Below are 14,892 nucleotides of genomic sequence, written 5' to 3'. Positions count from 1 at the left end.
TAGAAAAAGAAAAAATAAGTTTTAAATCTATATGCCTTTTAGTAATAGCTGTATGTACTTGCACGCAAAACTTTAACTAGAATTTTCTAAGTCCAAAAGGGGGCATAATTTGGCCAAAACGAAGGTCAGAGTTATGGGACTTGCTGCTATCAACTAGTTTTATAACCCCGAAGACACATGTGAAGTTTCAAATCAATATCTGCATTAGTTTTGGAGATAATAACTTGCATGTAAAACTTTAACCAAAATTTTGTAAGTCTAAAAGGGGGCATAATTTGCTCAAAAAACATGTCAGAGTTATGGGACTTGACCCAGTGAGGTTGGTAATTGATCTAGAAAAAGAAAAAATAAGTTTCAAATCTATATGCCTTTTAGAAATAGCTGTATGTACTTGCACGCAAAACTTTAACCAGAATTTTCTAAGTCCAAAAGGGGGCATAATTTGGCCAAAATGAAGGTCAGAGTTATGGCACTTGCTGCTATCAACTAGTTTTATAACCCCGAAGACACATGTGAAGTTTCAAATCAATATCTGCATTAGTTTTGGAGATAGTAACTTGCATGTAAAACTTTAACCAAATTTTTCTAAGTCCAAAAGGGGGCATAATTTGCTCAAAATACATGTCAGAGTTATTGGACTTGACCCAGAGAGGTTGGTAATTGACCTAGAAAAAGAAAAAATAAGTTTCAAAGCTATATGCCTTTAATTGATGGCTGTATGTACTTGCATGCAAAAACTTAACCAAGGTGTGACGCCCACGCCGACGCCAGGGTGAGTAGAATAGCTAGACTATTCTTCGAATAGTTGAGCTAATAAAATGTGAGGCTCTGCCAAGCATTTTATTAATTTTATTCAACGAGTTTAATCAATCCAATGTCGAAAGACGCAAATGCAATATTTTTATCACATGTAAGGTTTTCCTAAACATCAAAATTTATTCTTTCTTTACCTAGCTATTATAGTCCAAGTAAATTCGACCAGTGACTCCTATAAATAAATGATGTCAACGTCAAAGCTTTATTACACTAGCATATTATAAAATTTATGTAACAACTTTATTTCACTCCCGTGACATCAAACATGTGATAATTTGAAATTCCTTCGATCGGATTAAAGTTATAGAGAGGACCAGAAATACTACATACTAGTATTTGACAATTTGAATCTGCAACATAGACCTTCAGCAGACATGACCAGGTTGTCATACAGCAAACATTTTGTCCAAGCTATTTCGAGACCCTTCAAAAAGGACATAGACAGAATGGAAAGGAAATACTGAAGGCTTGACACATGATTTCACCATATGATCCAATACCTTAAATGATATGACCTTTAGTTATGCTCTGTTAATTGTCTCATTACGGTTAACCCTCTATGGGCAGAACAACAGACCACTGAACTAAAACCAATACATCTTCCAAGAACTTGAAGACATTATAAAAGCTAGCTGTAATGGCCGCTTTGTGCAATGGAGCAAAACCTTTGTAAACTTTACAACCACTGCCAAGTATAGTCTGAACAATGAATTTAATGATCTTTATTCATTTTTTGATCATTTCTTATACACATTTTATGCTGACAAAAAACATTAAAAAAACAACAAAATACACTACTTATTAGTAAATTTATGCTGCAGACTATAATATGAACACACTACTGAACTAAGTTCATATACAGAAAATATAAAAAAAATTTGATTCTGGAAAAACAACGTATGCTGAATCAAGTGTGTCTGTTTGAAACTTCCATAACACCTTTCATTTACTCCTTGCAGAATGTGTTAAATTAACTTTCTGATAAGTTTTGAGACATAAATTATAAATGGAATGGTTATGTCAGCTTATTCCTGTCCATTGTAAAGATGTGTAACACAACTGTCCATTTTTGTCCTCAAAACATATGACAACTGTTTTTTTCACACTGGTTCCGAGTCGTCCCATTGTGACTACATCGAGAGCTGTCATTTCCTCATCATGTGGTTTACATATCGCGATGAAAAATGAGTGAAATCTTGAAGGATCACCTGCAATTATAGCACGAAGACATACTACAATATTACCAGTTAACCCTTACCCTGCTAAATTTCTATAATGAACTGGTCCATCTTTCAATTTGGACAGTACCAATAACTGTTAAAAGGGGTACTTACAAAAAAGATACTGACTTAGTGGCGAAAACAGTGCAGATCATGATCAGACTGCATGGATGTGCAGGCTTATCTTGATCTGCACTGGTTCCAAAGGCAGAATAACTCGCCACCAGCAGGCTAAGGGTTAAATAACATGAGAAATCATGGTATTATTCTATCAAAAGAAAACCTGATAAATCTTTATTACACCTTTATCAAAAACTTACATTCTTGTCATGATTTCATTCTACTGTGACTTGAGCAAAATAATTCACAAGGTTTGGTAGGAGGGATTCCCTTGCTATTCATGTTTGAAAACCAATTCTTTAAGGAAAGTTGCAGCCAAATTTGTCATGTTGGACACGATTGATCCTGTCTTTGACTAGTGCAGATCATGATCAACCTGGTATGCACTCCTTTTAACAGTTAATACTACTGTCCAAATTGAAAGATGGACAAGTTCATTATAGAAATTTAGCAGTGTAAGGGTTAAACAGGAGAATTTTACCTTTCATTTTTGATATTGATGGTATAATAGCATAGAATGATTAGCTGAAATTGATCTAGAAAATGTGCAACAGAGTTTATGTCAATAAAATTTAAGGATCAGCAATAAAGCAAGGGCTGTCAGAGGTCAGCAACGCTTTACTATTCAAAAGCCTTGTCACTATAGAAAATTAACTGAATGCAAACCAAAAATCAAAGAATGTGTATAACTTTGTTAAAAAGCAAGGCAGAGCATGACTCTGTGAAAAGGCCAGAGTTATGGAACTGGAATATTGCAAGTCTGTGAAGTTTCAATCCCTTTCCACCAATGCTTACTGATATCTGGCATATATACAAAAACTAAAACGAAAACAAGAGGGCCATAATGGCCCTGTATCGCTCACCTGTTATCATTGCTGTTAAGGACAAGAAGGTCAAAAAATCATAATCAAGATCAATCAAAAGAATTATGAGAAAATATAGTTGAAACTTTCTTAAAGTTACTTCAAATAAAATTATTTTCAAATCAGGCCAGTAGTTTCATACAAGTTTTCTGTATAGCCATATCGGAAAATGAGCCCCATCCCCCAGGCGGCCACTTTTTCAATGAATCAAAATTATTTGAAGGAAATTGGTAGAGGGTCACCCAAGAAACATTTATGTAAAATTATTTTGAAAATGGACCAGCAGTTTCTGACAAAAAGATTTTCAAACTTCTATATAGGCATATAGGGAAAATAAGCAAAACCCCTTGCGGCCATGCTTTTCGCTGAATCAAAATTATTTGAAGGAACATAGTAGAGGGTTACCCAAGGAACACTAGTCTTGTGTAAAATTGTTTTGAAATTAGCTTTCTATATAGCCATAAGTCTGAAGGACAGGAACAACAAAGGGAAGAAATTTAACCAAAAAGAAAAAAAAAATTCTTATAAGGTACAGATATGTCAAAATACACCTAAAGATTGGAGGTACCATCCATGTTGTACCACAGAAAAGTGGTCTCGGTTTTTTCCTACGGCCAATAATAAAAAAATTACTAAATAAGCTAATTATAGTAACATAAAAGGGAAGTAATTAAAAAAAAAATATTGTAAGTGAACAAAAGAAGGATCTGCCAAATAAAAACAAGAGCACTGCAATGCAACGCAAATGCAGAGCAATATACACACAAAACAGAAGTCATATGACCTTTGACCCCTAAGTGCGACCTTGACCTTGAAGTGAGCCATCTGAAACATGCCCTCTGCACGTTGCTTCGATGAGGTGAACATTTGTGTCAGGTTTCTTTGAAATCCTTCAAGGGGTTCAAGAGTTACAGAGGGGAAGGGAAATTGCTAACCAACAGACAGATGGACACCGAGGCGATAACAAAATACGTCCTTTCAGGCGTATAAAAAGGAATCGAGATCTTATGGTGATACAAGTTGTGTGCAAGTTTGGTTAAAATCGAATCATAAATGAAGCTGCTATTGTGCAGACAAGGTCAAAATAGCTAATTTTGGCCCTTTCAGGGGCCATAACTCTGGAACCCATAACGGGATCTGGCCGGTTCAAGAAACGAACTAAGATCTTGTGGTGATACAAGTTGTGTGCAAGTTTGGTTAAAATCAAATCAAAAATAAAGCTGCTATTGTGCAGACAAGGTCAAAATAGCTAATTCTGGCCCTTTCAGGGGCCATAACTCTAGAACCCATAATGGGATCTGGCTAGTTTAAGAAAGGAACCAAGATATTATGGTGATACAAGTTGTGTGCAAGTTTGGTTAAAATAAAATCATAAATGAAACCACTATCGTGCAGACAAGAAATTGTTGATGCACGCACAATAGCAAATCCTGGCCCTTTAAGGGGCTATTACTCTAGAAACCATGATGGGATCTGGCCAGTTTTCGAAAGGAACCAAGATATCATGCAAATACAAGTTTTGTACAAGTTTTACAACCAAAATTGCTTGCAAAATGTGGTTTCTATCGTGTTCACAAAAGCTCACCACGTGACAAGTGAGCTAACAAACAAGTTGAAAGAAGGGACATAACTTAAAGAAAAAGCAAAACAGAATCTGTGCACTGTATGTCAGATCTTCACAGTAAAACACATGTGCAGTTTCAACCTATTGACAAAAGTGCTTAATAATGATATAACAACAACAACTTTATTTATTGAGGCAACACAATTAGGCAAGAACAATATTACAAGTGAGCCTCAAAATTATCTTAACTGAAAATTGCACATAAGTCATAAAAGGGGCGTAACTTTGTAACAATGAAACCTGTGTTTTCATACAAAAACTAAATCAAGTGGGGGTAAAGACAAATGAGTGAGTGCAACAGTTGTACATAATCTGTGAGTAGTTAAGCTGAAACATTTGTTGCCAAGTTGAGGCAAAAAACTGCATGGTACAAACGGTCACCTACAAAATTACACTTTCTAAATATTCCTACATGGTTTTCTGAGTCCAGGTCAAATACTTTCTCAGATACATGCAATGCAAACTTAAAGGCCCTTTATATTTATTTTTGACTAAGTCATGGGCCATAACTTTGGTTCAGCTGGGTGACATCACAAATAATAAATAAAGTGACCTTGTCCTAGATTTCATAAAAACAAACATTTTGACGAAGTTTCATAAAGGTGGAGTTGAAAATGTGGTCTCTAGCGTGTAAACAAAGTTTCCTAGTTTTTTTACCCCAGATGACCTGTTAGCAGTTTCATTAAGATAGAGTTAAAATTGTGACCTCTGAAGTGTTAACAGTCAAATTGTTGATTATGCATGATGATGGAAGATGGACACAGAATGATCACATGGCTCATCTTGAGCACTTCTTGCTCAGATGACCTAACAAAAGCGGTCCATAAGACAGCGCGCTTGACTTTTCTCAGTGCTTGACTTTGAATTAGAGCTTTACCAGTAAAAACTTTATAAAATTTTAACAAAAAAATTCTAAGTTAAAAACGGGCATATCTCTGTCAAAATTCAAATCAGAGTTATGGTGTTTGTTTCTTATGGTATAGACTTTGATCGTAAATAAATATTTTAAGTTTCAAGTCAAAAGCTTGATAGTAACAGAGATATTTGACTTCATCAAAAATTTTAACCAACGGCGTCGGTGTCGCTGGGGTGAGTGCAATAGTTCTACTTTTTCTTCAAACAGTTGAGCTAAAAATTCTAAATTGCAAACCAAAACTTAATATTTGACTACAATAAAGAAGAAACTGAGTTTCAAAAAGAACCATGAGAAATTGAAACTTTCTGTACCAGGATAAACAAGAAAGTCTCCACCAAATTTGCTCCCAGATGTGAGGAAATGACCACGTTCCCAGAAATCCTTGTAAACCTTGTATCGTAATTTTTCTTCCCTTGTGCTTGGGAACTGCCAGTCAACAGTAATACAGGTCTTTCGTCTGTGAGCACATACTGAAAAATACAAACACTGCTAGAATAGTGGTTCTACACAGGTGCCTACTCTTGCCTGAAATAATGTTTAAGTGGCACTGAGCATCTTCTCCCGATATTAAAGCTGTGAAGTAGCAATATTTGATATAAGCTGTGTCTGTGTGACATAAAATGCAACAACAAAATATATTCACAAAAAATATCATTGAGAAATGTTTCAACATTATCTTTATCTCTTTATAAAACTAGATGTGTGTCCACTGTATGCTGTTGCCCCCGCTACCTGTCACTGTACATGGTTTCATGACACTAGGTGAGATATTTTTTAACAAGAGCTGTCAGTGGACAGTGCGCTCGACTATTCTCAGTGCTTGATAGTATAATATAAGCTATGAGTAAAACTTTAATATTACAATAAGCATATTCTAAGTTGAAAAGGGGCCATAATTCAGTCAAAATGATTGATAGAGTTGCCTCCTCCTTTTTACAGACTGAGGTCATGATGGTAAACAAGTATGCAAAATATGAAAGCAATATCTCAATGGACTTTGAAAATATTTGGGGTGGTACGCAAACTTTAACATTTATTCTAAGTCGAAAACGGGCCATAATTCAGTCAAAATGCTTGATAGAGTCACCTCCTCCTTTTTACAGACTGGGGTCATGATGGTAAACAAGTATGCAAAATATGAAAGCAATATCTCAATGGACTTTGAAAATATTTGGGGTGGTACGCAAACTTTAACATTTATTCTAAGTCGAAAAGGGGCCATAATTCAGTCAAAATGCTTGATAGAGTTGCCTACTCCTTTTTACAGTCTGGCGTCATGATGGTAAACAAGTATGCAAAATATGAAAGCAATATCTCAATGGACTTTGAAAATATTTGGGGTGGTACGCAAACTTTAACATTTATTCTAAGTCGAAAACGGGCCATAATTCAGTCAAAATGCTTGACAGAGTTGCCTCCTCCTTTTTACAGACTGGGGTCATGATGGTAAACAAGTATGCAAAATATGAAGCAATATCTCAATGGACTTTGAAAATATTTGGGGTGGTACGCAAACTTTAACATTTATTCTAAATCGAAAAGGGGCCATAATTCAGTCAAAATGCTCGATAGAGTTGCCTCCTCCTTTTTACAGACTGGGGTCATGATGGTAAATAAGTATGCAAAATATGAAAGCAGTATCTCAATGGACTTTGAAAATATTTGGGGTGGTACACTAACTTTAACATTTGTGTGACGCTAACGCTAACGCTCACGCTCATGCCGACGCCGGGGCGAGAAGGATAGCTCCCCTATTCTTCGAATAGTCGAGCTAAAAAACTAAAACATAAACTTTTAAGCACTTTATGTATATTTTTAATTAAGTCAAGGACCATAACTCTGGTCTGGCTGAGTAAAATCCAAAACAGAATACCAGGTGCACAACACATGCTATATAAATTCCTCTAATCCTTTATGACTCTAGGTCAAATACTTTTTGAGATATATGAGACACAGATATTTATGTTTTAAATGTATATTTTACTCTTACAGAATGAAATCCAAAACAAAACTCTTGAGATACATGCAACAAAAACTATAAGGCCTTTTTATGCATATATTTGACTAAGTCAAGGGCCATAACTCTGATGTGGCTGTGTGAAATTTAAACACCAGGTGCACAACTTCACATGCTGAATGACAATCGTGTGAGATCTTGTGACTCTGGGTCAAATCATTTATTTTCAGTATTGTTATATTTTTTTGCCCTTTGGAATCATAGAGTCCATTCAAAAGATGTGTAATAGAGTTAGGTTTACGCGTAAGAGGTGTTGCACATTTCATTATCTCTCACGCATTCTATGCTTCCAAATGATCTTTTTACAGATTTCATTTTAGATATGCACAGACAGACAAAGGACACTCCAGGTACCCCCTGCCCCCTCAAAATTGTGTGTGTGTGTGTGTGTGTGTGTGTGTGTGTGTGTGGTGGAGTGGGGGGGGGGGGGGGGGGGGGGGGCGGCACAAAAGTGCCATCTAAAATACCCAGCCAGTTGGTATTATGTCTCCTGGAATGGCTGCTAAAGATAAGTTGGACTATATATGCTACCTTCATGTATCTGTACTAGCATATGCTCGGGGCGTATTGCCGGAATCTCTACACTGTCTGGATCCATTTCGATTTCTTTATCAAATTCAGCATCATCAATATGTTCTCCATTCTTCCGTCTCTCTAGCAACAGTTTATTTCTCTTATTCTTTTTCCCCTCTATGATGTCTGGTAACTTACGTCTGATCTCATTTCTTCTCTCATCTCGGAACAGTTCAATCTGTAATCAAATCCTGCTGTTAAAACTAACAAAAAAACTGACGATATGACTGATTGTAAAGTGGGTATTGATAAAACAACCCTCACTCAGCGATTTGAAAACAATACATATTACTTTAAAAGCTACTTTTCTGTCTGGTTGATTTTTTTCAACATGTTCATTTCTTTCATCTTTGCCGTAGAATGTATACATGACCCCAAAAATGATGAAGTGAACATAATTGTTAGATATTGGAAAAAAGGCAAGAAGATTTTCTCCATTATTTAGTGTTACACTTTTGCACTTTATTAGGATATATTTCAAAAATCATAATTATGCCAATATTAGACCTAAAAAAATTTTTTGTTTCCAGTATCCCGACCTACCCTAAATTTTAGGCCCGACCCTAAATGTTTTAATGGCCTTGGAGAATTTTTTTTCCAACTTTTTAACAAAAATTTGAAAAACTGCACTTTTTATGCTCTAAACATGGTCAGTGATGTTAGAAATCAACTTACTGATGCTCTAAAAGTATAACCCCCTTATTTGTATTCATTTTTTTGACTTAAAAATAATTTCAGAAAAGTCCCACTTAATAAAGAAAAAAATAAATAAATAAATAATAACCAACCTACCAACCCTATTTTTTTAGCATGTTACCGGAAACAAACATTTTTTTTTTGTTAGACCTTAAGTTTGTTCCACTGCTCACTTTCACAGTACCTATATTTTAAAGATTTGAGAGCATTTTTTTTGCCTCAGTTGTGTGAACAAGTCACTTTAAAATAATCTATGTTTAGACATTCAAAACTACCATGTAAATTCACATCTAGATAGATCAGAAGGTTGCATGAAAGACTGACATTCAAGAGGATTAGAGTTTATTCTATCTGACACAAGACAATTAAAGTAATAAGTCTCAAATCATTTACCCTCCACTGATAATACATGTAGGGAAGCTGTCAGTAACTTGCAGAGAACAAGCAACGTGTACCAGTAGAGAATCCAGGGACTCAGGTTACGTTAAATGACTGTTATGTAACCTTTGAAACAGTGTTGAACAATGGAGAATACTGTACATAATAGAAACTTATTACAGGCCCACTATTCACATACCCATGTCAAAAGAACACACAAACAAAGATCACCTGTTGTCTATAGCTCTCTTCTTTTTGCTGCTCATATTGACTAATGTCCTCCCCACTCGGTTTGTTATATACCTCAGTAACTACTTCAGCAACACCTGTATAAGACAACACACAGTCTTACGTTAAACACAGAGATGATGTTAAAACTCATGAATCACTAAGGCATACACTATGAGAGAGGTCCTTGGGAACACTTGTAGTTTGTTCATGCTTAACTTTTGACAAAAGCTTGAATATCTATGGAAAAATCACAATTTTAATGACATTTTTTGCTAATAGAAATTACTGTGAAACTTTTCATAGCTGTTAGTCAACATGATCATTGTATCATCATAATGGTCAAATAAAATGCATAGGTCTGTGTGTTTATTTCTGAGATATTAACTATATTGTATGAACTCTGCAAATTTCAAGCACATTCGAAAACATTATTTCGAATTGTTACAGGTGAGAACACTTTTATCGTAAATGTACAGATGAGATGACATTTATATGTAGGGTTCAGGCTTTTTTTTCTATTATTCAGATGAATGATGTTACCCTGTAATTTTGGTTGTATTAAACATGCAGAACTGCCTTCAGCAGCATTGTATCACTTGCTTGGCTGGCTGCTTCATACAGGTATGACTGTAGTGCATCATTTAAAATTGTGACCATTTCTTTTAAGTATTTCAGGAACATGGATGTGTTTTAAACAGAAAAATTTAAAACAAGAGTTGCTTGTTAAACACATAAGAGGTAACTATGTATGTAATTTTAATTGCTGTGACCATGTCCTTTGACTTAACCCTAATCCTGCTGGCGGCAATTGACTCTGCCTTTGCGACCAGTGCAGACCAAGATCAGCCTGCACATCCGTGCAGTCTGATCATGGTCTGCACTGTTCGCTATTCAGTCAGTAAATTTTCAGTAAACACCCCTTCGAATAATAAATGGTATTGCCCAAATTGAACGATGGACCAGTCCATTATAGAAATTTAGCAGGCTAAGGGTTAATGACTTCAATCTACCAACTACCAGCAATCATTCTATGATGTATTAAGCATTCTCCAGATATTGATCAAGAACCTTTTTTAGTCTCCAAGTCATTGTGACCTTGACATTCAACCTACTCTCCAGATATTGATCAAGAACCTTTTTTAGTCTCCAAGTCATTGTGACCTTGACATTCAACCTACTGAGTCCCAAAATAATAAAGTTCATCTACTGACCACTGGCAACTATTCAGTGAAGTCTGACAACTGGCATTTATTTAGTAAAGTTTGAAAACTGTAAGCTAAAGCCATCTTCAGTAATTGACTGTAAACCATACTCATTCTCAAGGTCACTGTGACCCTGAGCTTTGAGCTACTGATCTATTGATCACAGGCAATCACCTTATGAAGTTTGACTACATTAGGCAATGCAAAGCATTCTTTATTTATTGAGTAGATACCATTTCCAATCTCATTGCTTCACTTGTGAACAGCAGTTGTTAAATTCTTTTCACCCATTTAAAGATATTTTAATCGTACACAGATAAAAAAACAAACAAATATCACAGAGCTGATAAAATAATGAAAACAACAAACCATTTTCTAGAAGAAGAGTAACTTCCTCTGGGATAAGCTGTAAAGGTAAACCAAGGTGTGCATTCTGACGTGGAGCTCGTGGCAAACAACCAATCAGGGTTCCCACTATCCGAAACTTTTCTCGAAGACTCCTTACATCTGCATAACAAGAGGGTCATGATGACCCTGAATCGCTCACCTGAGTAATATAGGCCACATGTTTCAAATGGCAGACTAATGCTAAAATATTAGAAAGTAGGTCAGTTGGTCAGTAGGTCATGATCACTGAAAGTCAGTTTTAAGATTGGTGTGCAAAACTGTACATGTCATCCAAATTTCATGGCTGTATCTTAAAAAACAAGAAAGTAGGTCAGTAGGTCAAGGTCACAGTCAAGTGACTCCTAACTGCTTGGGGTCATCAGGTAATTATAATTAAACAGTCTAGGAAATACGATCTGATAATTTTTGAAGTATTTATTCCTATATAACTCATACAACAAATGAACCCCAGGGTGGGGCCTCTTTTCACCCCAGGGGCATAATTTGAACAATCTTGTTAGAGATCCACTAGGCAATGCTACATACCAAATATCAAAGGCCTAGGCCTTGAACTTTCAGACAAGAAGATTTTTTATTTGTTTTCCTATATAAGTCTATGTATAACTTGAGACCCCACAGGACGGGGCCTCTTTTCACCCCAGGGGCATAATTTTAACAATCTTGGTAGATGACCACAAGGCAATGCTTCATACCAAATATCGAAGGCCTAGGTCTTGCGGTTTCAGACAAAAAGATTTTCAAAGTTTTTTTCCTATATAAGTCTATGTAAAACTTGGGACTCCCGGGATGGGGCCTCTTTTCAACCCAGGGGCATAATTTTATCAATCTTGGTAGAGGACCACAAGGCAATGCTTCATACCAAATATCAAAGGCCTAGGTCTTGCAGTTTCAGACAAGAAGATTTTTACTATACAAGACTAAGTAAAACTTGGGACCCCACACCGGGCGGGGCCTCTTTTCACCTCAGGGGCATAATTTGAACAATCTTCATAGAGGACAATTAGATAATGTCACATGCCAAATATCAAGGCTTTGCGCCTTGCAGTTTTGGACAAAAAGATTTTTAAAGTTTTTCCTTTCGGTTGCCATGGCAACCAGAGTTCTGCATTGAATTCAATTCTTTGAATAATTTTGAAAGGGGGCCACCAAGGGATCATTTCTATTAAGTTTGGTGTAATTTTGCCCAGTGGTTCTCAAGAAGAAGATTTATTTAGAAACTGTTGACGGACACATGATGCACGTCACACGACGGACAACGCACGACGGACATTCAGCGATCACAAAAGCTCACCGTGAGCCTTTGACCCAGATGAGCTAAAAATAACAGGCAAAGCTTTTAAGAAAGATTTAGGAAAACAGCCAAGGAAAAAAAAAACAAATTAAAATGCTGTTAAAAGGACAGTGAACTCTCTGCACTATTAACCCTTAGCCTGCTAGTGGCAAGTGATTCTGCCTTTGTGACCAGTGCAGACCAAAATCAACCTGCACATCCATGCAGTTTGATCATGGTCTACACTGTTCTCCATTCAGTCAGTATCTTCTTGGTAAACACCTCTTTTAACAGTTAATGGAAGTGTCCAAATTGAAATATGGACAAGTTCATTACAGAAATTTAGCAGGGTAACTGTTAAAATGTATAGAAAGGTAAAGTTATAGAAAATTGAATGCAAAAGGAAAATTTAAATATACAAACTGCCATGCTTAGTTTTAGCTATTGTGAAAACTAAAAGAATTTCATATAAAATATATGCAATATATCCTCAAGATTTAAATTTGCATCAAAAGTTTCATGTAACATGTTATTTTCATTTAACTGAGAGGATAAAATTTTGTATGTTGTTGTTTGAAAGTTTGATAACCAAACATGAACTGGGAATGAGGATATAAGGGTAGTCTGGCTACCGGCTAGATAATCTTTTTTTTTAGAAAAAATAATTCTTTTATATATTCTGACTTCATCAGTCTTGGCTCTGATTATCTATGTTCTGAAAAGAAAAGGGATGTAATTATACAAAATTTGAATAGCCTCAGGAATTATCTCCTGTGAGCAAAACATAGGGTCTGAACACAAACTAATATATGGGCAAAGCACTGCAGATTTAGGATAAAGATAAAAGACAAATGCCTGTAAAAAAAAAGAAAATAATGAGCACAAAATTACTGGTCAGGCGATGTTATAAGAACCAATACAGAGGAACATTAAAAACTAAAGAATAAACATTACATGTATTTTAGTTTTGGGCAGGCGGAGTGTAGTTTTGGGATTAGGAGGGGGTGTAAGTTTTGGGATTATTAGTTTATTGGTTTGATTGTCATATTAAATGCATCTGAAAGTCAAAGAATGATTTTATCTAAGAGACAATCACTGCATGAGATAAATCGTTTCAGTTCTAACACAATAATTTTTAAGCACTTTATATGTATTTTCTAATAAGTCAAGGACCATAACTCTGGCCTAGCTTAGTAAAATCCCAAAGAGAACACCAGGTGCACAACTTCACATGCTATATAACAATTCTCTAATGTTTTATGACTCTAGGTCAAGTACATTTTGAGATGGGACAAAAACTTTTATATTCTGAATATGCCAAGGGCCATAACTCTGGTCTTGCAAAGTGAAAAAAATTCAGGTGCACAAATTTACATGCTGGATAATATTCCTACATGGTTTCATAACTCTAGGTGAAATATTTTTAAGATATATGCACACAAACTTTTAAGCACTTTGTGTATTTTTCACTAAGTCAAGGACAATAACTCTGGTTTGTTTGAGTGACATCCCAAACAGAACACCAGGTGCACAACATTATATGCTGTATAACAATCTGCTTAAGTTTCATGACTCTAAGTCAAGTACTTTTTGTGATTGATGTGACACAAACTTGTATGTCCTTTGTGCATATTCTTGAACATCAAGGGCCATAACTCTGGTCCGACTGACAGAAATCAGGAACAAAATCTCAGGTGCACAATTTCACATGCTGAATAATAGTCCTACGACAAATGGACAGACAAGGGCAACTCTCATGTTTAGTGTTTCAACCAAGTTGGATGTGTCAGTAACAGATATGCATTGTAAATAGTACAATGTACATGTAGTGTGATGGTATTTTTGTCTTCTTTCTTCTTCTATAGTGATGGCAAACTTTCATTATGGCCATGCGTTGGGGTGGTGGTGGGTTGTAGAGGAAGTTAAAGACTTGGGTGGGGGAGGGGGGGGGGGGTTGTAACTTGTAGAGAAAGTTAAAGACTGTCAGGTTCTCGAGGCTACTCAATCCAACTAGTGCTTCCTAATAGTTGTGATAAAAAATGGTGCAAAAACCTAACACCATAAACCTTAACTGTGAATTATATATACACATAAATTGTTGTGCAGAAAGAAAGACATCAGTAGGGTTAAAAACAGGATAAAAACAAAAAGATGACTCAAGTGTCCAAAGCGATACATGACACAAATGACAATTTATGTCAATTTACTCAGATTGAATCATAATAACCCTCTACCAGGTCCCAGAAAAGTCACAGTTTAGCAAATGAGTGTCGAGTTTATCATGTCAACCAGTACATCTTTATCATCGGACAAAGTGAGCAGCATCCGAATTTGCATGCACCCGAATACTGCAACGTTTTGTAGCTTTCCTTCTTTCTTCATGAAATGACCAAAAGTTACCTTTAGAATTCCACACCAAGTATTCTTTACCGCACTGATGTATCTTAAAAGGTTGTTCTTGTGATGACATGATGTTGTCGCAATGTACCTGAAATGTAAACAACGTCGGCTCATGGGAGCGTCCATATTTAATGTTGCACAAGAGTCAAATGTTTTCG

At 35.9% G+C, this 14,892-nt stretch overlaps 1 protein-coding gene across 1 annotated transcript; it reads right to left on the bottom strand.

The window, feature by feature from the left end:
• Positions 1 to 1,523: 1,523 nt before the first annotated feature.
• LOC128549686 (tRNA-splicing endonuclease subunit Sen34-like) lies at positions 1,524 to 14,891 on the bottom strand. The gene is made up of 6 exons (XM_053526973.1): positions 14,735 to 14,891; positions 11,026 to 11,163; positions 9,455 to 9,549; positions 8,108 to 8,327; positions 5,871 to 6,029; positions 1,524 to 2,024 (listed from the first exon to the last, which is right to left on the bottom strand). Exons 1-6 carry the CDS (start codon positions 14,802 to 14,804, stop codon positions 1,837 to 1,839), a joined length of 870 nt encoding a protein of 289 aa, XP_053382948.1. The 5' UTR covers positions 14,805 to 14,891; the 3' UTR covers positions 1,524 to 1,836.
• Between the last annotated feature and the right edge of the window lies 1 nt (position 14,892).

Source organism: Mercenaria mercenaria, chromosome 16 (genome assembly GCF_021730395.1).
Source record: "Mercenaria mercenaria strain notata chromosome 16, MADL_Memer_1, whole genome shotgun sequence".
Lineage (NCBI taxonomy): Eukaryota > Metazoa > Mollusca > Bivalvia > Venerida > Veneridae > Mercenaria > Mercenaria mercenaria.
Note: the sequence above shows the minus strand (reverse complement) of the source record. Positions and strands in the feature narration are given on the sequence as shown.

Excerpts from the sequence above, each read along its gene's own strand:
- LOC128549686 (XM_053526973.1), bottom strand. The coding sequence starts at position 14,804 with ATGTCATCACAAGAACAACCTTTTAAGATACATCAGTGCGGTAAAGAA. Across the intron at positions 9,550-11,025 it reads TACTCTTCTTCTAGAAAATG|GTGTTGCTGAAGTAGTTACT; the intron begins GTTTGTTGTTTT and ends TGTCTTATACAG. Across the intron at positions 2,025-5,870 it reads AGACTTTCTTGTTTATCCTG|GTGATCCTTCAAGATTTCAC; the intron begins GTACAGAAAGTT and ends CTATAATTGCAG.